This window comes from Somniosus microcephalus, unplaced genomic scaffold, assembly GCF_052327205.1.
Source record: "Somniosus microcephalus isolate GS21.2 unplaced genomic scaffold, FLI_Smic_1.0 unresolved_chr2, whole genome shotgun sequence".
In the NCBI taxonomy this organism is placed as follows: Eukaryota; Metazoa; Chordata; class Chondrichthyes; order Squaliformes; family Somniosidae; genus Somniosus; species Somniosus microcephalus.
Window position 1 is genome coordinate 54446444 of NW_028225180.1, and position 27339 is coordinate 54473782.

Below are 27339 nucleotides of genomic sequence, written 5' to 3' on the forward strand. Positions count from 1 at the left end.
CATAACCAGCACGCTATCGTTCTTGGCGCCTCGCCGTCTCTGTGTCCATTGTCTGATAGCACCTCTGGAAGTGCCTTTTGACGATATATTTTCTGCTTTAAAGGCACTTTATCAATCTAAGCCTTGATGAAGTAAGTCCTGACTATACTGCTGGATATATGTTCCCAGATAACGAGGTTTCATACCGGCAGCAGATGTGTCATATAATGGGGGACAGACATTTCAATTACCGAGGGAACAAATGACCCGATTTTTCATCTTTATTTTAATTGGTCGATTCTCCGGCTCTATACATCAACAGTGATTGTTTCAATTCGTCAGCGATAATTTCTCAGGCAGTTTTCTAGCTGCTTCTCTCACTTCGGATTCGCTCCTTCCCTGTAACTGGAGTTCAGTCTCGCTGCTGCTTTATTTCTAATTAAATCACAAAGTGGGGCAGCAGGAAAACATGTGAGAAACGAGTGTATCATATCGTCAATCAGTAACCTGATGTCATGTTGGACACGAATGTAGAGAGAAAACTAATCACGTTAAAACTGCTGCAGATTCTCAGTGATTCCTTTCTCTCCTCGAACTATAATTCATCACATGCCTTTGCCGTTAATAGTGGATCAAGATGTTTACAGAATATTCTGCCCATGTTCAGAATGGGTCACTACCCGGCCCAGTGATTGCTTTCTCAGCTCAAAACAATTGGGAGATCCCATCACTGAGCAGATCATTTCCCCCTCATTCTCAGTGTTTATCTTTCACTTCGCTTCTCAATATTTTCATTATTATTCTTTACAGAAAGTCACTGATCTCGTGGAGCAGGGAAACAGGTTGGACAGTTCCAAACTTCTCCTAAATCTGGTGATGGAGAAAGGCTCTGGGGCCCGAAGGGTGATGTGGGAATCCTTTGTGAAAATGCGCCATGGGGTACCAATGTTGGACAAAATACTAAAAGAAATACAGGAACTTGGTACAGTAAATCACACGCAATTCAAATATTAATTTAATCACTGAAGACTTTGCTATAATATTACACAGATCTGACTTCATCAAAGTTAATTGATTTAAACACGTTCTGATCCATTTGATTACATGAACATCGCACGAGGTTTATCTGAAATATCAAGTCAACTGAAAGGTAAGTGAGGAAATTAAGATTTAAAAACTATTATTTCACATCTGAGAATCAGAATGCTTGACAGTGGCCCTTTGTTTAGCGGTTGTCAGAATCAGGGAATCAGCTGCTCAAACCTGGAGAAATGAGACTGAACGTCATTTAGATTTGTCATCAATCCAAAACTAGCCTGTGTCGGTTCAAATTACATTTCAGTGCATTTCTGACGTTTCCTGTAAATATGCAGAAGTGGCATCATTTCACTAATCTAGCTGCTGATCTCTATCATTTGTGAAGTCTTATAAACACCTGGCAGGATAATGATACACTGTGAAATGCCGTAAACACCTGGCAGGATCCTGATACACTGTGAAAAGCCATAAACATCTGACAGGATCCTCATGAACTGTGAATCCGCATACACACCTGGCAGGATCCCGATACACAGTGAAACTCCATACATGCCTGGCAGGATCCCGATACACTGTGAAACCCCATACACATCTGGCAGGACCCTGAGACACTGTGAAACACTATACACACCTGGCGGGTCCTGATACACTGTGAACACCCATAGACACCTGCCAGTATCCTGATACACTGTTTAACACTATACACACCTTGAAGGATCCTATTACACTGTGAAGCCCCATCCACATCAGGCATTATCCTAATACACCATGAAACCCAATTATAACCTGGCAGGATCCTGATACACTGCGAAACCCCATACATACCTGGCAGGATCCTGATACACTGTGAGACCACATGCACACCTGGCAGGATGCTGATATATGGTGCAGCTCCATACACGCCTGGCAGGATCCTGATACACTGTTAAACTCCATACACATCTGGCTGAATCCAGATACACTGTGAAACCCCATACACACCTGCCAGGATCCTGATACACTCTGAAACTCCATACTCACCTGGAAGGATCCTGATACACTATCAAACCCAATACACACCTGGCAGGATCCTGATGCACTGTCAAACCCCATACACACCTGGCAGGATCCTCATACAATGTGAAACCCCATACACACCTGGCAGGATCCTGATACACTGAAACCCCATACATACAGGCAGGATCCTGAGAACCGTTTAAACCCCATACACACCTGGCAGAATCTCGATATACTGTGAAACCCCATACAAACCTGACAGGATCCTGACACACTGTGAAACCCCATACTCACCTGGAAGGATCCTGATAAACTGTCAAACCCCATACACACCTGACAGGATCCTGATACACTGTGACACCCCATACACACCTGGCAAGATCCTCATGCACTTTGAAACCCCATTAACACCTGGCAGGATCCTGATACACTGACACCCCATGCACACCAGGCAGGATCCTGATACACTGTGAAACACCATACACACCTGGCAGGATTCTGATATACCGTAAAACCCCCATAAACTCCTGGCAGGATCATTATACACTGTAACGAAAGTCTCTGAACCTGATATGGAAGTTACCTGTGCCACTGGGCTACTCATCGAGCACAAACTGTAGGAACAGTGGTCGAGAAATGGGAAAAAGTTTAGTATTGCCATTGTACATGACGTCATGAACCGTCTGATCATTTTCAATCTAACCTGAAGATGTACAGATGTTTCCACAATCAAACATTTAACGAGGAGGAACATGAGGAAACTGTTATATTATGGGTGATTAGAAATTGATTGGACCGATTCCCACTGGCAGTGAAACAGAAAAACTAGTCACAGAGAATCTAGTCGTACTGAAAGAAACGTCCTTTCATTTAGGAGGATTTTAATTGACAATTTACTGATTATCAGAAACATATTTTTGATTTTCAGAACTATATTATAGAAAACTCATATAGAAATGCTCCAATGGAATGCAATTATTCTATCACTTGATAGGAACTCTCAATCTTTTCTTCCCTAATGTAATACCATGTGTAGTGGGCGGTAGTTCTATTTCTGATTCTAATCGCTTTCAAGATGAGACTGTTATATGAAGAAAACAATTTAAGTGTAAAATCACGGCAAAACTATTCGCATTTTTTTGAAACAATACAGGAGGATGTTTAGGGGATCGAAAGACCACTTTGATCCGAACAAGTCTGTCCTGTTAGAGATGAACCCACCTGCCCCTCCTCTCAATGCATCCACAGATAAACCACCATTGTCTCTTGTCCCCACTTACACTGCCCCTTATTGCCCTCCCTGGTAACTGGTCTCCCGCTCTAATACCCTTTGGTGAAAAAGGTTACCCTGCTCTCCATTCTCCCTCCTGGCTTCTTAGTGTATGTTTTCTCTGTTATCTAATTGTGCTCATTGAGATTTACTTTCCTGCATTAATTTTGTGAATTCTGTAAGAAATTCTGATCAATATTTCATTACTCGAAGTCTCTTCCAAATAAAACAAATCTAACACCGCACTCTTTACTCTGTCTTACTTCCTGATGCACATAATCATCGTATATCTCTCTGCACCTTCACCATTTCAATAACATTCTTCCTGTGATTAGGTGGTTAGAAGTGCACACAATACCTTCCGGGGACCTGACACACTTACAGCGGATGGTCTGTACATTCACAATCTCTCCTTCCCCCAGAGCCCACACTACACCAGATGACCTGCCCAGGATCTGACACATTAACGTGGAACTTGTGTCCATTCACAGTCTGTCCCTCTCCCAGTACGCACACTACCCCAGCTAACCTGCCCAAGTACCTGACACACGAACAGTGGAAGTCCTGTACATTCACAGTCTGTCCCTCCCCCAGAGCCCACACTACCAGAGATAATATGCCCAAAGTCTGAAACACTAAAGGTTGAACTTCTATTCATTCGCAGTCTGTCCCTCTCCCGGTGCCCACACTACCCCAGATAACCTGCCCAGGGCCTCACACACCAACGGTGGAACTTTTGTACATTCACAGTCTTTCCCTCTCCCAGTACGCACACTCCCCCAGATTACCTGCCCAGGACCTGACACACTAACGGTGGAAGTTCTGTACATTCAGACTGTCCCTCTCCAAGCGCACACACTACCTCAGATAACCTGCCTAGAACCTGATGCACTAACGGTGGAACTTCTCTACATTCAAAGTCTATCCCTCTCTCAGTGCGCACAATAACCCAGATAATCTACCCAGGCCTGACCCACTAACGGTGGAGCTTCTGTATATTCACAGCCTTTCCCTCTCCCAGTGCCCACTCTATAACCTGCCAATGGTCTGACACACTATGGACGCTTCACGTTGCATGGATGACTCTTCTTCTTATGCTGTATCTATCCCCAGCTGCAATGCCTCAAGCGACAGGTTACGGAGCTTGAGCGGCGACTGGAGTCATTGTGGTGCATCCACAAGGCTGTTAGCAACGTGGATAGCACATTTAATGAGATGGTCACCCCGCAGCCTAAGAGAGAGCGGACAGAGAGCAAATGGGTGACCACCAGACAGAAGAAGACCAGGCAGGCACTACAGGAGGCTCCGGAGGGCATTTCACTCTCCAACCGGTGTTCTATTCTGAGTACTGGTGGAGGCTATGGTCACTCTGAGGGCTGCACTCAGAGCCAAGTCCTCAGCATCACGGGTGGCTCCGCTGCACAGGGGGGAGGGGAGGAAAAAAGTGGAAGAGAAATAGTCGTTGGGGATTCAATAGTGAGGGGTGCATACAGGCGTTTCTGCAGCCGGAGGCATGACTCCAGGATGGTATGTTGCCTCCCTGGTGCCAGGGTCAAGGATGTCACCGAACTGCTGCAGAGCATTCTGGGGGGACAGGGTGAACAGCCAGATGTCGTGGTCCATATCGATACCAATGACATAGGTAGAAAGAGGGATGAGGTCCTGCAGGCAGAGTTTAGGGAGCTAGGAGTCAGATTAAAAAACAGGTCCTCAAAGCTAATAATCTCCGGACTACTCCCGGTGCAGATGAATGCGTGGTTGGAAGGATGGTGCAGGAGGGAGGGCTTTAGATTGCTGAGGCATTGGGGCCGTTTCTGCGGGAGGTGGGACCTGTACAAGCTGGACAGGTTGCACCGCAGCAGGGCTGGGACCAATATCCTCGCTGGGGGCGCGGGGGCGGGGGGGAGGGGTTGCTAATGCTGTTGGGGAGGGTTTAAACTAGCTTGGCGTGGGAATGTAAACATAAGTATAGAGTCTGTAGGGAGGGAAAAAAACTGGAATTGGACAACAAAAACGTAGAAAGTAAATTGGAAGGACAGAGGAATCAAGCAGTCAACAAGGAGGTTTGCCTTTACTAAATGTTATATACTTCCATGCAAGGAGTACAGCAAACAAGGCAGATGATCTTAGGGCACAGGTAGATAATTGGGACTATGATATTATAGCTAATACAGGGACGTGGCTGAAAGAAGGGCAGGTATGTCAGCTCAACATTCCTGTTTGCAGGATTTTCAGATGGGATAGAGAGAGGCGTAAAAAGAAGGAGGGGTTCGCGATATTTGTAGGGTTTGTTTTCCTGCTCTCTTGCCAGTTCTGGCCTCCTGCCAGGCTTCGTGCAAGAATTACCCTTGAGTGGTTCGACCCACTCCCCCTACGGTTCTAGACCTTGGACTTAGATGCAGAGAACAGTAGTGCAGAGAAAAGGACTCAATAGACCAGGCTGAATAGCACGAAATGGATGCTTTTATTTTTAGCAGTCTGAAGCATTACAAAATACATGTCATAGGCACAGATTAAAGTAACTACAATCATGCACAAATTTATTAACTTGACTCTATGGAAATGGGGAACACACGGCACATCGTAAAAGGGGAAACACATTACGATTTCCCTTAACTCCCTCCCCTATACCTAAACTAAGTTTCGACCTGGGGAACCTGGGATCATGCTCACCACTCTCGAAATCGTGAGAAAGGGGGTTTCGCAGCCCTTTTGGCACCGCTTTCCGTCGTCACGTGGATTTGGAAACTTCTGGCGCAGTCGATATTCTCTCTCTCTCTCTTTCTCGAGGCGATGGGGTAGACACAGCCTCAATGAGCGCTCGTCAAGGTTGAGATCCACTAAGCCTGTCGTGGGTTTTTGTTCATGGAGTAGAACAACAACCCAATGGGATGTTGAGACACGGGAGTGTCAGGCCCGGACTGTCCTTTTTGTCTCCGATCTGGTCGGTTCTCCAGAGGGTTTCTTCTCCGTCGGCCTGGGTCGTCGATGATCTCCCGACCTCAGCACCCAGGCCACCCTCGTCGTCTTCTCGTCGTGGCCGAGCCTTGATTGGCTGAACCCTTTTACCGAAACCGTCCGTCTTTAAAAGGACGAAAACGTTTTCATCGATTCTGCATCTGCCGAAGTGGAAGAGGCGCCGATCCTGACCCCGTCTGAAGAAGTTGAAGAAGCAGCCGTCGTTCAGTCAAGCGAAGTTGCTCAAGTAACCCGAAGTCCGAAGTAACTTAGGTGGACTTTCAATCCATAGTTATACTCTTTTGGGACAGTCTTATCTCCCGCCAAATCATAGTCCTGTCTTTGTATTAATTTTGGCGGGCAGAAATCTCTGCAGGGGTGCTTTGTCTTGTAACGGAGCCGGTGATAACTTAAACTGGCCTTCCTGGCCGATAATGTCTTTCAATGTCTTTTGCATTGTCACCGTGGCTCGGTTCGCATATTGATCGGTCCGGAGATTTTCCTTGATGGCTGCTAAACGGTTTTTCCTTTGTACAATAAATGGGTATGAGTGATTTTGCATTGTCCGCCCATATCTTGATGAGCCCCATCCTGTACTTGTATCCATTGAATATGTATGCTGTTCCTCTGAGCTTCGGTTCCCAGATACTAGCTTTCGCGGGCTCACTGTCTTCAATCCACAAGCCTGTCTGGCTTGCAGTAACAGAAATAAAATGGTTCAGAAACTGATCACGGGGCCTGGCGGCCATTTTGTATGCCCTTTTATCAAAGGTTTTTCTGTGCGAGCTTACTTTGGTCAATAAACAGTCTTATTTTATCCAGTTTTCTTGCGTGATTTTTGCTTAAAATTGCGAATCTTACAGGCCCCCCTGTGATACTGATAGTTTGCTTAAAGTATCAATAATCCTTGATGAGCAAATTTTCCCTGATTCCCCACATCCAAACATTCCTGGCACTTAGCTATCTATGACCCTCACGACACATGCAGTTCCCACTTCCGCAGAAAACGAAGATTACCTTTTTTACATTTGGACAATCATAGACAGCGTATTTTAAACTATAACACATTCACTTGTCAGATGTGCGGGGGTTGATACCCCCTGGCATCATCTGCATGCATCTTTTATTAATCCAAAAAAACTTAAGAACGACTACTAACATAACAATACTTATTTCCTTATAACACAAAACAATCACAAAAATTTTTAAAACGGAGGGACGCTTAATCTTATACTAGCAGCTTAGAGTGGGGTATCTGCTTCCCCCATTCGCACATAGCGTTCTCTCCATTCTCCTGTGTTCTCGTGCCTCTGGAGGCGTTTGCCTCTTTTGCAATGCACGAAGAGCAAAATTATCACAATCAAAACCTGACATACTACTAGGGTATGGGATGCTACTCTAATCCAGGCGGGGACCTCTATGTTGGTGAACAAGTCCCACCATGGTGGGATGGTTATGTCCAATATGTCTTTTCCTATCTCTAAAGTCTTCTGCTGCAGTGTGTAGAAATGTTTCTGTGAAATTATAACGGCTTTTAAAATCTTGGTGAGGTGGCCGGGAAGAGGGGGAATGATATAACCAAAATGCACGACAAATCGTTGTAAGTCTGTGAAATTCTCTTTGATAGTGATGTGAACGGTGGAGGGCGCAGGAATGGGGACAATTCGTTGTTGTGCCACTTGAACCTCGGCCATGGGTTTGAAACAGAAACTGCTATCACCGACCGAACACCACTCGTGTTGTCCATATCGGTACTGAGGCGCTGCAGTGGTGACGCAGTATGTCCCACCCCCGGTATATGCTACCTGTGGGGGCACATGGTCCTCTGCAATTGCCTCCATGGTGCAATTCACCGGCTTTGCGCTAGCAGTTCTGAACCCGCACTGCGGTTTCAGAAAGGCGTTCAAGTGCTGGGGACACAGGATGATGTGTGCTCCCCGGCTCCAACATCCCGAGAGGTCGGTGCCTGTCAGCGTACGCTCCCATCTGATGACGTAAGGCGGGACCGCTGCGTAACGAATGTGTGTGCCCCCCCGAATGACTCCAATGTTCTCTACTCTGTACACCGGGGCGGGCTTTGCTGCGGGACCCAACACCGGCATTCTTACTACTATTCCCATAATAGTATGATTTGAATGTCCGCAGTCCACTGGGACTGGGTATGCTTCTGCGGCTAGTCTGAGCTGGCACGGGCTTAATGCATTCTCAAAAGGGTGGAGCGCTTGCAAGTGCTTGTTGCTGATCCAGGACGGGACCAAACCCTGTTTTAAATCCTCGAGATTACTGCGGCCCTCGCCCAGTAACCACGCCCCGTACAGCACACAGGCCTCGTTTTGCGCAGCTTGATCGGACGCATTCCGATCCTCCTTAATGAGTGCATTTACGGTTCTCGCGTGTTTCTCCAGCTCAGCAATTATGTCCTTAAAGTGTAGTGTCATGGCCTGGTCCTCATGTAGCTCAGAACCCACTACCTTATTTTCGTCTGTCAATATGTTCCTCAACTGGGCTTTTAAACCGTTGATCTGTGTCTGCAGCTCCACGTTATCTACAGCATTGACAACAGATGTCCCGGTATTAAAAGCAGTGAATATGTCATTTACAGTACCCCTTCTTTGCCTCCCGACTTGATCCAAAACTTCTGGCGGTGTGGTGTATAATTTGTCTCTGTCGATGTCGGCAAAGTCAAATTCGTAAAATTGTCTAAACATACGGGTTAACAGGACCTGGTATAATTGTTCCGTTTCTTTGGGACACCACTCTGGCAATCTTACCTCAGTGAGATTTAAAATCACTGAGGCCACCGCGTAGTGTACCCCTTGGTACAGCACCTGACCGGTGGGTACCAATACTAAACCGCTCCCGGGTCCCTTGGTGGTGGTTGGGCACCCTCCTTTCTGGGCTAGTGCTACTGGAAGCGTGGGCAGGGGCTTGCGTGGGTGGGTGATGAGTCCAGTGGCGTTCACCGGAATAGGGGAGTATGGGGCTCCGCACGCTCGAGTGCTAACATCCCATCTCATCCCCTTCCCTTCATCCTGCCACTGCCTCTGGAAGAAGATGGACACGCCCTTGGGGCAGACGTGTCTCGAACTCCACATACAGACATATATTCCCTCATCTGGTTCCCACCATTTGTCCCAACACACACGTAATTGTCCGTGAGCTCCCGTAATAGTCCGATGGGTATTATTACCCAATCGCTGCCACTCGACCGTAGAGTTTTTCATGTCCTTTCCCAGCTTTCGTAGCCACCACCATCGCCTTAGTGGTACGTTCCCATTGCACACCAGACAAATCCTCTTTCCCACGGTGACGCTGACTCTGGGCGCAAGGATCCTCACTCGAGGGCATGTTAACGAAGTCTCTTGGTAGGCAAAATCGAAGTTGCTGGAATATTCCGTGGAATTTGTTCCCAACCAACCTGGCCATCTCCCTTGGTGGAAGTAGGTGGCGGTTTCCTCAACCTCTCGCTTCCCCATCCCATCTGTTGCGATGGGGGCCGTGTCCCCGGAGCATCCGAAAATGATGACGTCCTTGGTGCGGCCTCGGTAGGCCCACCCGCACCCGATCGTCATGAACGCGATGAAAATCCTTTTCCTTCATATCCCAGGTTTCTGCAACCAACAAAATGATGTAGCCGGGCTCCCGATAGGTGCTGGCCTAAATTAATTGGACGCGCGGTTTCCTGGACCCTGCTCCCTAACAAACACACATACCGGGCAGACCTCAAAATTGTACTCTTAACACCATATACTTTACATTCCTTAAAACTATGACCATAATTACCTAACTTAACTTATGTACAGCGCCGCCCTCCGTGGGGCGGCTATCCGAATCCCTGTGAGGCCTGTCGTGTGCCACACCCTGCGGTGGGGCTGCATTGATCTTTGGCTTTGATCCCCCGCAGCCTGTCGCTGCTGAACGGGGACCATGCCTTCCTGGGGCTGCTCTAAACCGTGGTTGGGAAGGATGGGGAGAATCTGGCCAAAATTTTCTGGGCTGTGGCGCTCGAGCCAACCTACGAGGGGCTGCTTTGGGTCGGGCTCCCGGGGCCGATGGACCGGGGGTTGGGACTGTTACCGTCACAGCCTGTGGTTCCTCCACAGCTGCCGGCTCCAGTTCCCCTTCCTCAGGCTCCACCCCCCCGGGGTCGGGATCTGTGGCTTCTGACTCCACCTCACCTGTCCCTACAGGTAGTGGGTCTCCGCCCCCATTCCCTACCTCCCCCAAGCTTGAGTCGAGGGCGGAATCGTCGCCCTCTGACTCTTCCTCCTCCATGACTGGGTCTAAGGCGGGGTCGAGCTGTTCGTGCTCTCTCCTGCTTAAATCCCATTCAAAAGATGAGACCTCCCACTCCAATGGGATGGCCTCTCCCTTTATGCAGGCTACGGTACCAGCCTGTGTGGTCTGTGACTCTGTTACAGGCTGAGGATCTTTGTTCTCCGATCTGGTCCCCTTTGATGGCCCTTGTGCACCAGATTTAAATAGTTTACACTGGTTGATGTGAAACCATTTGGTACGTCGGGGCGTTTTCACTGCATAAACCATGGGGCTGGCCTTGTCCACAATGCTGTAGGGCCCCATGTACAGTGGTTCAAAACTCCCTACCCTGGCATAGTTTTGGACCATGACCTGGTCTCCGACTACCCACTCTTGTTGTTTCCGAGGTTCCAACAACAGTTTATTTCCCTGGTGCTGTCTTCCCATGTTCCCAGCTGCCTGCCCATAAATCTGTCTCAGGCGTTCCAAGAGGGTTTGGGCGAATTTGTCCCGTTTCACCTCTCGGAGCTGGCCCTCAGTGAGCACCGGGGCTAGTACATGGGTGGGTGTTCGCATGATCCTTCCAGTCATTCACTCGTGCGGGGAACACCCCATGCTTTTGGACTGGCTGGCTCGGATCCCCATGAGGACTAAAGGCAGGACCTCCGCCCATTTCTGGGGCGAGCCCATTGTCTCTTTCCTCAGCTTTTCCTTGAGGGTCCGATTCATACGCTCAACAATCCCGGATGACTGGGGATTGTATGCTACGTGCCACTTTCCCTCAATGCCCAAGAGCATGAGGGCGTTCTGCATTACTTACCGGTGAACTGACTCCCCTGGTCGGACTCTACAAAACGGGGGAGTCCCCACCGTGAGAACACATCCCGAATCAAGATCTCAGCACTACCCAGTGCCATAGCTGTTCTGCACGGGAAGGCTTCTACCCATTTGGTGAACACATCTACCAGGACAAGGCAGTACTTATAGCCTCCCTGGGCGGCGGGCAGGGGCCCTATGTAGTCGACCTGAATCGACTGCCATGGTCCCTCTACCCTCCTGATGTGCCCCATGGGCACCTTCCTTTTGGGGGGGTCTGGGTTGTTAGCAGCACACACAAGACAGCTTGCGCAGAACTCGCGGACATTGTCCCGAAGTCCCGGCCACCATCGCGCCTGCTCCACCCGTTGCCAGGTGACCTCAGGTCCGGGGTGTCCCGCTCCTGGACCCTCGTGGGCCAATTGCAGGAATTCCCTCCGGTGCTGCTGCGGCACAACCCACTTCTCCTCTCGGAACAGCATACCTTCTTTGACTGTGAGGGCTGCCGTACTGTACGGACCTTCTACCTGTTTGCCCTCTGTGATGGCTTTCAGGACTGCTTTTAGGGCGGGATCCAGGGTTTGGACGGTCTTTAGGTCTGGGGGCGGTGTCACCCCTGTGTTCCCGGGAATTCCCTCCCTGCCTTGGATCGCCGCCATGGGTCCGGGTTCGTATGGGTCCCAGAGAATGCCGTTGCGGGCACCCTCCCTGGCTAGCGCATCCGCCTGCTGGTTGCCCTGACTGCGGGGTTCTGTGGTGGAGTGAGCCTTCACCTTATGGATGAACACCTCTCCTTTCTCCCACACAGCTGCTAGGATCTTCTCCAGCAAGGGCTTAACTGTTAAACGCCGTCCGTCCGCGGAGGTGTACCCGCGTCGGGACCAGATGGCGAGGTACTCTGTACACGAATTGCACGTGAACATGCTGTCTGAGCAAATCGTGTATGGGGTTGGGAAAATCTCGGGGTGGGTAACCACGTACGCCACCGTGGACAGTTCAGCCTGCTGCGCGCTCATAGTGCTGGGGAGCTTAATTGCCAGGGCAATGTTTGCCGCAGGGTCATAAACTCCACACCCTGTGAGTAGCTTGCTGTCAGCTACAGTGCTAGAACCGTCTACGTAGATCTCGCGGCCTGTGGGATGTATCCCGGCCCGTAAACCTATGTTAACTTCCCATACCCCTTCTACAGAACATTGGTGGGCTGTCCCGGGATATGCCATATTGGCTGTGAGCCTTGGCGCGCAGAGGCCTTTAACTTTTAGATCCATCTGGGAAAGGAGGAGGGTCCAGCGTGCAATCCGAGCGCTGCTTACGGTCCCATCCTTAATCCTCCCATCCAGAAGCATCTTCGTGGGGGTGTGATGGGTGAGGAGCGTAATGGGAGAGGTCCCTGTGAAGATCACTGATCTGTTCACAGCCCAATGCGTGGCCAGGAGATGCCATTCGCAATTGTTGAAACTCCTCTCCACATCCGTGAGCACCCTGGAGGAATAAACGACTGGTCTTAGCCTGCCATGCCGCTCTTGGAGCAGCACTGCGCTCAGGCTGTCCCCACTAGCGGCTACCTCCAGAAAGAACTCCTCTCCCCCATCTATGGCCCCTAGGGCTGGCGCGGTCTGCTGAGCTCTTTTCAACTTCTCGAACGCCGCCTGCCACCCCTTGTCCCAAGACCACTCGACTCCCTTGTGTAAGAGTCGAAGTAGCGGGGCCGCTGTGGCAGCATAGTCCTCGATGAAATCTCTGCAGTACCCGGTCAATCACAAAAAGGACCTTACACCAGTTACTGTGTTGGGAATCGGCAGATCTTGTATAGATTCCCGCCTGGCCTTATCTATGGCTCTTTCTCCCTCGCGGATGGCCAGACCCAGGAATTTGACTTCCTGCTGGCCGATCTGGGCTTTCTTTGGGTTTACTTTGAAACCCTTCCTTTCTAACAGTTCCAACAATTCGGCTAACAGTGGGCCGTGCTGCTCCCTTGTATCTGTGAACAGGAGTAAGTCGTCCACATACTGCACTATCTGGTTGGGCTGGCTGAACTCTTTCAAACGCCCCACCATGCACTGATGGAAAATGCTGGGGCTGTTGTGAAAACCCTGTGGTAAGCAGTTCCAAGTGTACTGTTGCCCTTTCAATGTGAAGGCAAACTTGTACTGGTCCTCCCGCCGCAGCGGAATGGACCAAAAACCGTTCGAGATGTCCAGCACTGTGAATGTGGTCGCCGATGCAGGAATACTCCCTATTAAGTCTGCAACTGCTGCTACCGTGGGCGCGCAGGCCGGGATATTACTATTGAGGACTGTGTAGTCCACCGTGGCTCTCCACGAATTGTCCGGTTTCTTTACCGGCCATAATGGGGAGTTTACGTGGGTGGCTATCGTCCTCAACACGCCCTGCTGTACCAATGAAGATATTGCTGTCTCCATGTCGGGTTCTGCCTCCTTGGGGAAATTATACTGCTTTTGGGGTCGGATCATGGGGTCCCCGTCTACGCTGACTTCGAACCCAGTGACTCTCCCGCAGTCGTGCTTGTGGGTGGTGAACGCGGTCAGATTTTCTGACACACACGCCTGCAAGTCCGTTGGGACGTTTGTTATCATGAGCTCGAGATCGTAACCTCCTGACGGCTTCATAGTGCACAGGGTCCCCTTTTCTTCCTTCCCCGGGATTACGACTACCTTACCTAAACCGCCCTCGGCTCCCCAGAGACAGTGATTTCTCAGGTCCACGAGGATCCCTTGTTCCACCAAGAATTCAGCCCCGAGGATGCCTTTCCCCCCCCCCTCATTCCACTTCAATAGGATGCACGTCCATGTGGTGTGGAGTGCTCCCAACTGAATGGAGAGCGGGAGGGAGTACGCGCCAGCCTGTTCTTTACCTGTGAAACACATTACTAAATATGGAGCCTGGGCGGACAGAGGTGAGGCAAAAGGTTTGTCCGTGTGGATCACGGTATACGAAGCCCCCGTATCCAACAGGTAGCTACCCCTTTGTTTCTCCACCTCCATCTCCACCACAGGTCTTCTCCAAGCATCATAGCGGAGCGGACACAAGTAGATGGGCTGCGTGGGCGTCAGTCATTTAGGTGTTTCGGCTGGGGTCTCGGGGGCGATAGGGCTGTCAGCAACCGCTACCCTCCCCTGCCAGGTCATCAGAGACCGCATAGTCTCCAAGACTGACTCGATCGCAGCGGGGTCCACAACCGCACCACCCCCTTTAGTCGGGGCAGAGGCTACGGTTGGGTTCTGGACTGGTGTTGGGGCAGCGGCCTGCACTTGTGGTTGTGCTGGTGTTGGGTAAACTCTCGGGCCGTTGGCGACTCGGGCTTGGGCTTGATCTTGGGCTGCGGCGAACGCTCTCTCCCTCTTATTGTTCCATGGATTCCTACAGTCCTTGCGCCAATGACCCTCCTTCCCACACCCGTAACAACTGCTATTGGCTTGGGGAGGGCGATTTCCCTCCTGGCGCCATTCCCTTTTACTGCGGGCCATACCTCATGCACCTTTCCTTTTACAACAGGCATTTTCTTGCCCTTGTTGTTCCTATAACTGATCGTGAGCTGATGTAGTACTAGTTCCTCCGTGGAGAGGGCGTTGGTGGGGTCAAACCATGCTTTGGCCTGTTCCCTCACTACTGGCAAACAACCTGCCACCAGCCATCGAAGCCATCCAGCCCGGCCCGGGCCGGTCCGCCCGGTCAGCTGCGCCGATACACTGGCCACAACCTGTCGGCGAAAACCCGTGGGGGTTCTCCCTCTAGCTGCACTGTCTTTTCTAAACGGAGGAACGGAGTTCCGTCCCCCTCTCCCATGATCTCCAGAATCTCATCCCGTAACAACTCATATTCCCTGTGCCGTCTCTTGCTCTCGTCAGGGAGACACTGGAGGAGCGAACTGTCCTGGGAGAACAGCAGCATTTTAGACTGCTCAACCCCGTCGCAGTCATTGACTGCTGCGGTCTGCTCCACGTCCCTGAAATGCACGGAGGGATCTCCTGACTCGGAGAGTTTTGGGATGTGACTTATCATCTCTCTTAGCTGTCGTGCACTATGAGGCATTATGATCTGACTCTCAAGGGGTCCGTCATCGCCATTTTCTTCATTTGGACCGAGCTTCCGGTGCCTCGTTGGACACAATGGCGCTGGCCCCGACTCTACTGTCTGGGGTTGCTCTACCTCAGGGCTCTCTTTCTCTACCGCCTCCGTCTCCTGTCCCGGAGTCCAAGACTCCTCATAGGCAGGAGGCGCAGAGGGTTCGGGGGTTGGTACCCCAACTGCCTCTTGTGGAACCGGTCTTTTGGATTCCTTGGCTAGCAACAGCTGACTCGCTGGTGGATTTATGAGACACACCAACCCGTTTGCCTTCGCTAGGGCCTTTCTCAGGTCCTCTAGCTCCCGGCGGCAAGCGCTGTGGTCGGTGTTCTCAAATCTATCCTCCATGGCCATCTTGTATGCTGCCCTGGCTCCCAGGAGCTTTTCCTCTTGGGCATCTACTTGTTTGGCTAGACGGAAACACCTCTCTCTCATTCTACCTTCACTGGCCTTGGCCTCAACGACCTGACATTTTAAATATTCTACCCGGGTTTCGTGGCAGCGAATTACGGAGCGGCGTTCCTGATTCAGCGCGTCAAGCGATTCAATCAGTTTTTGACCTCCCACAACCTTTTCCTCTACGTCTTTAAGCAAGCCGTTGATCTGGACTGTCTGTGCTGCAGCTACCTGGTCCAAAAGCTGGACTTGCTTCTTGTAGCACATCAGCCAGACCGACTTTTCTACAGATTTCTTATGCTCTCTACCCGCTGTCCACCAGATGGCTGCGTCTAGCGGGCGCCTATCCCTTAATAGATCAGATATCCATTGCTTTGTGAGGTTGACTTTTCCGAAAACATAATCTGCTATTCTTTCATCCATCACATTTCGTTTATTCAGATCTTGATCTAACACACTACTTTCCTGCTGCCAAGGTCCTGCCGTGGTCGCCATTTCTGTAGGTGTTTTTTTCCTGCTCTCTTGCCCGTTCTGGCCTCCTGCCAGGCTTCGTGCAAGAATTACCCTTGAGTGGTTCGACCCACTCCCCCTACGGTTCTAGACCTTGAACTTAGATGCAGAGAACAGTAGTGCAGAGAAAAGGACTCAATAGACGAGGCTGAATAGCACGAAATGGATGCTTTTATTTTTAAACAGTCTGAAGCATTACAAAATACATGTCATAGGCACAGATTAAAGTAACTACAATCATGCACAAATTTATGAACTTGACTCTATGGAAATGGGGAACACACGACACATCGTCAAAGGGGAAACACATTACGATTTCCCTTAACTCCCTCCCCTATACCTAAACTAAGTTTCGACCTGGGGAACCTGGGATCATGCTCACCACTCTCGAAATCGTGAGAAAGGGGGGGTTCGCAGCCCTTTTGGCACCGCTTTCCGTCGTCACGTGGATTTGGAAACTTCTGGCGCAGTCGATATTCTCTCTCTCTCTATCTCTCTCTCTCTCGAGGCGATGGGGTAGACACAGCCTCGATGAGCGCTCATCAAGGTTGAGATCCACTAAGCCTGTCGTGGATTTTTGTTCATGGAGTAGAACAACAACCCAATGGGATGTTGAGACACGGGAGTGTCAGGCACGGACTGTCCTTTTTGTCTCCGGCCTGGTCGGTTCTCCAGAGGGTTTCTTCTCCGTCGGCCTGGGTCGTCGATGATCTCCCGACCCCAGCACCCGGGCCACCCTCGTCGTCTTCTCGTCGTGGCCGAGCCTTGTTTGGCTGAACCCCGATCACGTTGTCCTTTTACCGAAACCGTCCGTCTTTAAAAAGACGAAAACGTTTTCATCGATTCTGCATCTGCCGAAGTGGAAGAGGCGCCGATCCTGACCCCGTCTGAAGAAGTTGAAGAAGCAGCCGTCGTTCAGTCAAGCGAAGTTGCTCAAGTAACCCGAAGTCCGAAGTAACTTAGATGGACTTTCAATCCATAGTTATACTCTTTTGGGACAGTCTTATCTCCCGCCAAATCATAGTCCTGTCTTTGTATTAATTTTGGCGGGCAGAAATCTCTGCAGGGGCGCTTTGTCTTGTAACAGAGCCGGTGATAACTTAAACTGGCCTTCCTGGCCGATAATGTCTTTCAATGTCTTTTGCATTGTCACCGTGGCTCGGTTCACATATTGATCGGTCCGGAGATTTTCCTTGATGGCTGCTAAACGGTTTTTCCTTTGTACAATAAATGGGTATGATTGATTTTGCATTGTCCGCCCATATCTTGATGGGCCCCATCCTGTACTTGTAATCCATTGAATATGTATGCTGTTCCTCTGAGTTTCGGTTCCCAGATACTGGCTTTCGCGGGCTCACTGTCTTCAATCCACAAGCCTGTCTGGCTTGCAGTAACAGAAATAAAATGGTTCAGAAACTGATCACGGGGCCTGGCGGCCATTTTGTATGCCCTTTTATCAAAGGTTTTTCTTTGCGAGCTTACTTTGGTCAATAAACAGTCTTATTTCATCCAGTTTTCTTGCGTGATTTTTGCTGAAATTTGCGTATCTTACATATTCATTAAAGAAACTATTACAGCTGTGAGCAGGGATGATATGTTGGAAGGGTCATCAAATGGTGCCATATGGGTTAGAAACAAAAAGGGCAATCACACTGCTTGGGAGTGTACTGTGGACCCCCAAACATTGAGAGGGAGGTAGGAGAACAAATATGTCATCAAATTTCTGCGAAGTGCAAAAATTGTACGGCAGTAATAGTAGGGGATTTCAACTACTCCAATATTAACTGGGATAAAAAGTCTGAAGGGTATAGAGGGTGTGAATTCCTAAAATGCATTCAGCAGAACATTTTTAGCCTGTATGTAGTAAGTCCAACAAGGGAGAGAGCGGTTCTGGACATTGTTTTAGGGAATGAAGATCGACAGGTAGAAGGAATATCAGTGTGGAATCATTTTGGTGCTAGTGACAATAATTCAGTTAGATTTAAGGTACTTATTGAAAAGGACAAGGATAGACCAGGAATAACATTTCTAAATTGGGGGAAAAGCAAAATTTTGCTAAGCTCAGTGGGGATTTAGCCATAGTGGACTGGAAGCAGCTACTTGAAGGAAAATCAATGTCACAGCAGTGGGAGGCATTCAAGGAGGATATCCGGAGGGTCAGACAAAATATGTGCCCTTAAAGAAAAAAGGTGGGAATGACATATCTAGTTGACTAGGGACATCCAGGATAGGATAAAGAAAGAAAGGGAGGCGTATGACAGATACTGAGGGCTAAATACTGCAGAAACTTTAGAGGAGTGCAGAAAATGCAGGGGTGCAATTAAAAATGATATTAGGAAAGTGAAGAGAGAGCAAGAACAATTCTTGGCAAGTAAAATCAGGGATAACACAAAGAGGTTTTATAAATATATTAAGAGGATAACTAAAGAAAGAATAGGGCCTATTAGGGTTCATGCGGGTAATCTGTGTGCGGAGGCGGCAAACATCAGAAGGGTGCTTAATGAATACTTTGCGTCCGTTTTCACAAAGGAGAGGGGTGAAGCAGACATTGCTATCAGGGAGGAGGAGTGTGAAATACTAAAGGGAATAAACATAATGAGAGAGGAAATATTAAGGGGTTTGGCAGCTTTAAAAGTGGATGAATCCTCAGGCCCGGATGAAATCTATCACAGGCCGTTAAGCAAAGCAAAAGAGGAAATAGCAGAGGCCCTGACCATTATTTTCCAATCCTCTATGGCTTCAGGTGTGGTGCCAGAGAAATGGAGGACTGCTAACGTTGTACCCTTGTTTATAAAGGGAGAAAAGGATAGACAGAGTTATTACAGGCCAGTCGGCCTAACCTCGGTGGTGGGAATATTATTGGAAAGAATTCTGAAGGACAGGATAAATCTTCATTCAGAAAGACACTGATTAATCAAGGATAGTCAGCACGGGTTTGTTAAGGAAAGGTCGTATCTGACGAACTTGATTGAATTTTTTGAGCAGGTAACAAGGAGGGTAGATGAGGGTAGTCCGTTTGATGTAGTGTATATGGACTTTAGCAAGGCTTTTGATAAGCTTCCACATGGCAGACTGATCACGAAGTTAAAAGCCCACGGGATCCAGGGCAAAGTGTCAAGTTGGATTCCAAACTGGCTTGGAGGCAGAAAGCAGAGAGTAATGGTTGATGGGTGTTTTTGTGACTGGAAGCTGTTTCCAGTGGGGCTACGCAGGACTCAGTACTAGGTCCCTTTATCTTTGTGCTATATATCAATGATCTAGACTTGTATATAGGTGGTATGATTAAGAAGTTTTAAGATAAAACTAAAATCGACTGTGTGGTTGACACTGAAGAAGGAAGTTGTAGACTGCAGGAATATATAAATATATTGTTCAGGTGGGCAGAACAGTGGCAAATGGAATTCAATCCGGAGAAGTGTGAGGTAATGCATTTGGGGAGGGCTAACAAGGAAAGGGAATACACATTAAATGGTAGGACATTGAGTAGTGTAGAGGTACAAAGGGAACTTGGGGTGCATGTCCACAGATCCCTGAAGGCAGAATAGAAACATAGAAACATAGAAGATAGGAGCAGGAGTAGGCCATTCGTCCCCAAGAGCCTGCTCCACAATTCAATGCGATCATGGCTGATCATCCAAATTCAGTACCCTGTCCCTGCTTTCTCCACATACCCCTTCATTCCCTTATACTGAACAAATATATCTAAATCCTTCTTGAATATGTTTAATGAATTGGCCACAACACTCTTCTGTACAGGGAATTCCACAGGTTCACCACTCTCTGGGTGAAGAGGCTTCTCCTCGTCTCAGTCCAAAATGGCTTACCCCTTATCATTAGACTGTGACACATGGTTCTGGAATCCAACGCCATCGGGAACAGCTTTCCTGTCTGGTCCTGTTAGAATTTTATAAGTTTCAATTAGATCCCCTCTCATCCTTCTAAACTCTAGCGAGTATAAGCCTAATCGACCCAAGCTCTCTACAGACATCATTCCTGCCATCCCAGGTATCAGTCTGGTGAATCTTCGCTGCACTCCCTCCATGGCAAGAACATCCTTCCTCAGATAAGGCGACAAAAACTGCACACAATACTCAAGGTGTGGACTCACCATGGCCCTGTACAACTGCAGCAAGACATCCTTGCTCCTGTACTCGAATCCTCTCGCTATGAAGGCCAGCATGCCATTTGCCTTCTTAACCGCCTGCTGCATCTGCATGCTTAACTTCAGTGACTGGTGCACAATTCGTTGCACTTCCCATTTTCCCAATCTATCGCCTTTCAGATAATAATCTGCCTTTCTGTTTTTGCCACCAAAATGGATAACCTCGCATGTATACATATTATATTGCAGCTGCCATGCACCTGCCCAATCGCCCAAACTGTCCAAATCATACTGGAGTTTCTATGCATCCTCCTCACAGCAAACATGCCCACCCAGCTTTGTGTCATCTGCAAGCTTGGAGATGTTACATCTACTTCCCTCGTCAAGATCATTATTCTATATTACGAATAACTGTGGTGCTAGCACCGATCCCTGTGGTACCCCACTTATCACTGCCTTCCACGCGGAAAAAGACCCGTTTAATTCAACTCTTTGCTTCCTGTCAGCCCACCAGTTTTCTATCCAAGTCAGTACCTGGCCCCCAATCCCATGTGCTTTAACTTTGCACGCTAGTCTCTTATGCGAGACCTTATCGAAATTCTTCTGAAAGTACAAATACACCACATCCACTGGTTCTCCTTTATCTATTCTACCAGTTACATCCTCAAAAAATTGCAGTAGATTAGTCAAGCACGGTTTACCTTTTGTAAATCATTTGACTTGCACCGATCCAGTCACTGTTTTCCCAGTGCTCTGCTATTACATCTTTTATAATGGGCTCTAGCATATTCCCCACTATCGGTGTCAGTCTTACCGGTCTATAATTCCCCGTTTTTTCTCTACCACCTTTTCTAAATAGTGGGGTTACATTAGCTACCCTCCAATCCATGGGAACTTTTTCAGAGTCTATAGAATTTTGGAAGATGACCAGCAATTCACCTACTATTTCTAGGGCCACTTCCTTAAGTAACCTAGGATGTAGATTATCAGGCCCTGGGGATTTATCGGCCTTCAATCCCGTCAATTTCCCTAACACCATTTCCGTACAAATACTGATTTCATTCAGTTCCACCCTCTCATTCGACCAAATTTTCACGACATCTCTGGGAGTTTATTTGTGTCCTTCTTTGTAAAGACAGAACCAAAGCAGGTATTTAATTGGCCTGCCATGTCTTTGTTCCCCATTATGAATTCCCCTGATTCTGACTGCAAGGGACCCACGCTTGAATTTGCCAGTCATTTTTCTCTTCACATATCTATAGAAGCCTTTATAGTCAGAATTTATGTTCCCTGAAGCTTACTCTAATACTCTATTTTCCCCCTCTTAATTAATCCCTTTGTCCTCCTTTGCTGAATCCTAAACTGCTCCCACTCCTCAGGTTTGCTGCTTTTTCTGGCCAATTTATATGTCCTCTCCTTGGATATTATGCTATTCCTAATTTCCCTTGTTAGCCAATGTTGAGTCACCTTTTTTTGTTTTATATTTATGCCAAACACGGATGAACAAATTATGTAGTTCATCCATGCGATCTTTAAATGTTTGCCATTGCCTGTTCACCATCAACTCTTTAACAAGCATTCCCCAATCCATCCTAGCCAACTCGCGCCTCATACCATCGTAGTGTCCTTTATTTAAAATCAGTACCCACGTCTCTGAGTCAACTAATTCACTCTCCATTTTAATGAAACATTCTATTCAATTATGATCGCTCCACCCCAAGGGGCCTCGCACAACAAGATTGCTAATGAATCCTTTCTCATTACATAATATCCAGTCTAAGATGGCCAGATTTCTAGTTGGTTCCTCGATATATTGGTGCAGGAAACCATCCCGTATACACTCTAGGGATTTCTCCTCCACAGTATTGTTACAAATTTGGTTAGACCAATCTATATGTAGATTAAAGTCACCCATGATAATTGCTGTGCCCTTATTGCATGCATCATTAATTTCCCATTTAATGCCATCCCCAACCTCAGCAGTACTGTTTGGGGGTCTGAATACAACCCCACTAACATTTTCTGCCCCTTGGTATTTCTCAGCTCTACCCATACAGATTCCACATCATCAGAGCTATTATCCTTCATTGCTATTGTGCTAATTTCCTCTTTTGCCAGCAATGCTACCCCACTGCCTTTTAATTTTTGCCTGACCTTCCTGAATATTGAATACCCCTCGATGTTGAGTTCCCAGCCTTGGTCATGCTGGAGCCATGTCTTCGTAATCCCAATTATATCATATCCATTTACATCTATTTGCGAAGTTAATTCATCCACCCAATAACGAATGCTCCTCGCATTAAGACACAAAATCTTCAGGCTTGTTTTTCTTACACTCTTAGACATTTTAGAATTGTTGTTTACTGTGGCCATGTTTGATTTACACCCTTGATTTCTCTGACTTCCACTTTTGCTTTTCTCCTTCATCTCTTTTGCTTCTATCCTTGCTTCCCTTTCCTCTGTCTCCATGCACAGGTTCCCAACCCCCTGCAATTTTAGTTTAAACCCTCCCCAACAGCACTAGCAAACACTTCACCTAGGACATCGGCCATGGTCCTGCGCAGGTGCAAACCGTCCTGTTTTGACTGGTCCTACCTCCCCTAGAACCGGTTCCAATGTCCCAGGAATTTGAATCCCTCCCACTTGCACCATTCTTCTAGCCACGTATGCACCTGAAATATCCTTCTGTTTCTACTCTGACTAGCACGTGGCACTGGTAGCAATCCTGAGATAACTACCTTTGACGTCCTATTTTTTAATTTTCCTCCTAACTCCCTATATTCAGCTTCAAGGATGTCACCCCCTTTTTTTCCTATATCTTTGGTACCTATATGCACCACCATAACTGGCTGTTTACCCTCCCCCTCCAGAATGCCCTGCAGCCGCTCCAAGACATCCTTGACCCTTGCACCAGGGAGGCAACATACCATCCTGGAGTCTTGTTTGCGGCCGCATAAACGCCTATCTATTCCCCTTACAATAGAATCCCCTATCAGTATAGCTCTCCCGCACGTTTTCCTCTCATCCCGTGCAGCAGAAACACCCATGGTGCCAGGAAGTTGGTTGTTGCTGCCTTCCCCCGATAAGCCATCCTCCCCAACATTCTCCAAAGCGGTATATTTGTTTGTGAGTTTGGATGGCCACAGTGGAACCTTGCACTGCCTGCGCCTACTACTCTGACTGGCGGTCACCCATTCCCTTCCTGCCTGTGCAGCCTTTATTGCGGTGTGACCAACTGATTAAATGTGATATCCATGATGTCCTCAGCATCACGAATGGTCCAGCATGTATCCATTCATAGCTCCAGCGCTGCAATGCCGTCTGCCAGTAGCTGCAGCTGGACACACTTCCCACACACATGGTCGTCAGAGTCACAGGAAGTGTCCCTGATTTCCCACATACTGCAGGAGGAGCATGCCAAGGGGCCGAGCTTTGCTGACATGAATTACCCTTTAATTAATTTAAATTAAATCAATACCATCAATTATACTACAATTAAATGATATACTCAAGTGTGCTTCTTTCCTATCACTCCCTGCTACACAACGGAGACGTTAGAAATTATAACCACAAAATTAAGACCTTATAAATTTTATAAATTAAGTACCTTAACTGTCAAACTATAGAGTATTTAAAGTACTCTCCCAATCAGCTGCTCCCTCCTGCCCACATCACGTTTTGAATCATGACATCGTTCTGGAATGCCGCCACCGGTCTGTGAGATTGGGAAGACTCTGTAAAAAAGCCCGTGAAAGTGAGTTTAAATACTCACTGAAACTCTGCTCTCACCGCTCTAGACAATGGCCTATGTAAAAAAGCCCTTGAAAGCGATTGTAAATGAGCAGGCCAGGTAGATAAGTTGGTTATGTCGGCATACGGAATGCTTGGCTTTATTAGCCATGGTGTGGAGATGCCGGAGTTGGACTGGGGTGGACAAATGTAAGAAATCACACAACACCAGGTTATAGTCCAACAGCTTTATTTGAAATCACAAGTTTTCGGAGCGCTGCCCCTTCTTCAGGTGAAGTGGAGAAATGCATAAAGGCACAGCTTATATAGTCAGAGAATCATGTCAGATGTTTACAGGTAACCTTTCCAACTGCCATTTATCGCACCTCGGCAGAGAGATAATCACAGCAGTCAAAGGTGTGAATGGTGTCCAAACAGGTCAGTCAGGGAAACTGGCCTTCGAGACACACGACAACGCAAAATCGTCGAGCAGAAACTGATAGCCAAGTTCTGCACCCATGAGGACGGCCTTAACCGAGATCTTGGGTTCATGTCACGCTACATGTAACCCCACCTGATGCAGGGTCATCCAGACTCGAGTCGACATTGGCTTGTTCTCTCTACACAGATGCGGCTGGACCTGCTGTGATTTCCAGCCAAAAAAAAATGTTTTTTGTCTGTTTTTTTGTTTTTCATACAGACCCCAGCATCTGCAATATTTGACCCCTTGTGACCCCACCTCATTGTTCTTTGATGTAATGTTTCCCTGACTGACCTGTTTGGACACCATTCACACCTTTGACTGCTGTGATTATCTCTCTGCCGAGGTGCGATAAATGGCAGTTGGAAAGGTTACCTGTAAACATCTGACATGATTCTCTGACTATATAAGCTGTGTCTTTATGCATTTCTCCACTTCATCTGAAGAAGGGGCAGCGCTCCGAAAGCTTGTGATTTCAAATAAAGCTGTTGGACTATAACCTGGTGTTGTGTGATTTCTTACATTTACTAGCCATGGCATACAGTACATGAGCTTCAACTGTATAAAACAATAGTTAGGCCTCAGCTAGAGTACTGCTTACAGTTCTGGTCACCACATTACAGGAAAGATGTGATTACACTACAGAGGGTACAGAGGAGATTTACAAGGATGTTGCCAGGAGTAGAGTATCTTAGTTATGAGGAAAAAGTGGATAGGCTGGGTTTGTTTTGCTTGGAACAGAGGAGGCTGCGGGGAGACCATATTCAGGTATATAAAATTATGAGGGACCTTGATAAAGTGTATAGAAAAGACATATTTCCCTTAGCAGAGGTGCCAAAACCAAGGGGCACAGATTTTAAGTAATTGATGAAAGGTTTAGAGTGGATTTGTAAGGAAATTTCTTCACCCAGAGGGTGGTTGGTGTTTGGAACTCACTGCCTGAAAGGGGGGTAGAGGCAGAAACCCTAACCACATCTAAAAAGTACGTGGATGTGCACTTGGGATGCTCTAACCTGCAGGGACATGGAGCAAGAGATGGGAAGTGGGATTCGGCTGTATAGCTCTTTGTTGTCTGGCACGGACACGATGGGCTGAAAGGGCCTCCTTCTGTGCTGTAACTTTCTATGATTCTATGAACATAGACATAGAAATATAGAAAAATAGGAGCAAGGCCCTTCGAGCCTGCTCCACCATTCAATATGTTCATGGCTGATCCTCAATCTCAATACCTTATTCCCGCTCTCTCCCCAAACCCCTTGATGCTTTTCGTGTATAGAAAATCATCTATCACCTTCTTAAATATATTTAGTGACTTGGCCTCCACAGACATCTGTGGTAGGGAATTCCACAGGTTCACAGCACTCTGAGTGAAGAAATTTCTCCTAATCTCAGTCCTAAATGTCCGACCAAGTATCCTGAGACTGCGACCCCTCGTTCTAGACCCCCCAGGAAGGGGAAGCATCCTCCCTGCATCCAGTATGTCTAGCCCTTTCAGAATTGTATACGTTTCAATGAGATCAACTGTCATTCTTCGAACCTCTAGTGAATAGAGGCCCTGTCGACCCAATCTCTCCTCATACGACAGTCCTGCCAACACAGGAATCAGCCTGGTGAACCTTCGCTGCACTCCCTCTATAGCAAGTATATCCTTTCTTTGTTAAGGAGACCGAAATTGCACACAGTACTCCAGGTGTGGTCTCACCAAAGCCCTGCACAACTGCAGTAAGATATCCTTGCCCCTGTACTCAAATCCTCTTGCAATGAAGGCCAGCACAGTATTATTGCAAATTTGGTTTGGCCAGTGTATATGTAGATTAAAGTCACCCATGATTATTGTAGTACAGGGTAAGGCTGGATAGTATTAACTATCACAGAAAATATCACCTTTTTTGAAATCTCCATGTTCAGTAAATATTAGAGTCAAATGAGGATTAGAAAATTTTCTGGGCCATTGTTTACTTTCAAGCGAGGTTTCCATTAACTGAGTTTAATTTCTACATGGATATCTATTGAAGCTGTGAATTTAATCTCGCAGTATTTCAATGAATAGTGAAATGGTATTGAGAAGTTGCTTTATGTCAATAGAACTAACATTGAGAACCACTTTCTCTCTGTTCTAATTGAAGATCTTCAACAGAAACACAAGGAAGCACTCCGGGAACAAACTGAAATACTGAGAGTGAACACTATCCTAATAAAGGAGAAGGTTAAGGTTTTCCAGCTGGCTGATCGATACGCTGAGCTAACGGTCATTTCTACTGTTCGAGATCGGAAACTTGTAGAACATGAACTCCTGGCAAGAGGCCGAGACCATGAAGAGTGGAGAGAGAAACATCTCCAGAGAGAACTGGAAAAAATCCGAACAGATCAATTGTTCCACAGCAGTTTTTCCCAGGGAAAATCCAATTCTGGGAGGTCAGGAGCTGCGAGCGGAGTCCCGGGGATTGGAAAAACAACAATGGTACAAAAGATTGTACATGACTGGGCCACGGGGGAAATTTACACACATTTTCAATTCGTTTTCAGTTTTAAATTCCGAGATTTGAACGCTATTAACTGTAGAATAAACCTGAGGAATCTGATACTGGATCTGTATCCTTACTTTGGGTATATTGTGGGAGAGCTCTGGAAGAACCCAGAGGGATTGCTGTTTATATTCGATGGTTTGGATGAATTCAAGGACAGCATCGATTTTGCTGACAATCGGAGAAATACAGAACC

The 27339-nt window shown here is 47.7% G+C and overlaps 1 protein-coding gene across 1 annotated transcript; it reads left to right on the forward strand.

The window, feature by feature from the left end:
- Nucleotides 1-801: 801 nt before the first annotated feature.
- On the forward strand, nt 802-27319 carry LOC147092653 (NACHT, LRR and PYD domains-containing protein 12-like; the record flags this gene model as incomplete). The annotated part of the gene is made up of 3 exons (XM_085975657.1): nt 802-961; nt 1064-1129; nt 26745-27319. Coding segments are annotated over exons 1-3 (747 nt in total), but the record flags the coding sequence as incomplete, so codon positions are not given.
- Nucleotides 27320-27339: the final 20 nt, after the last annotated feature.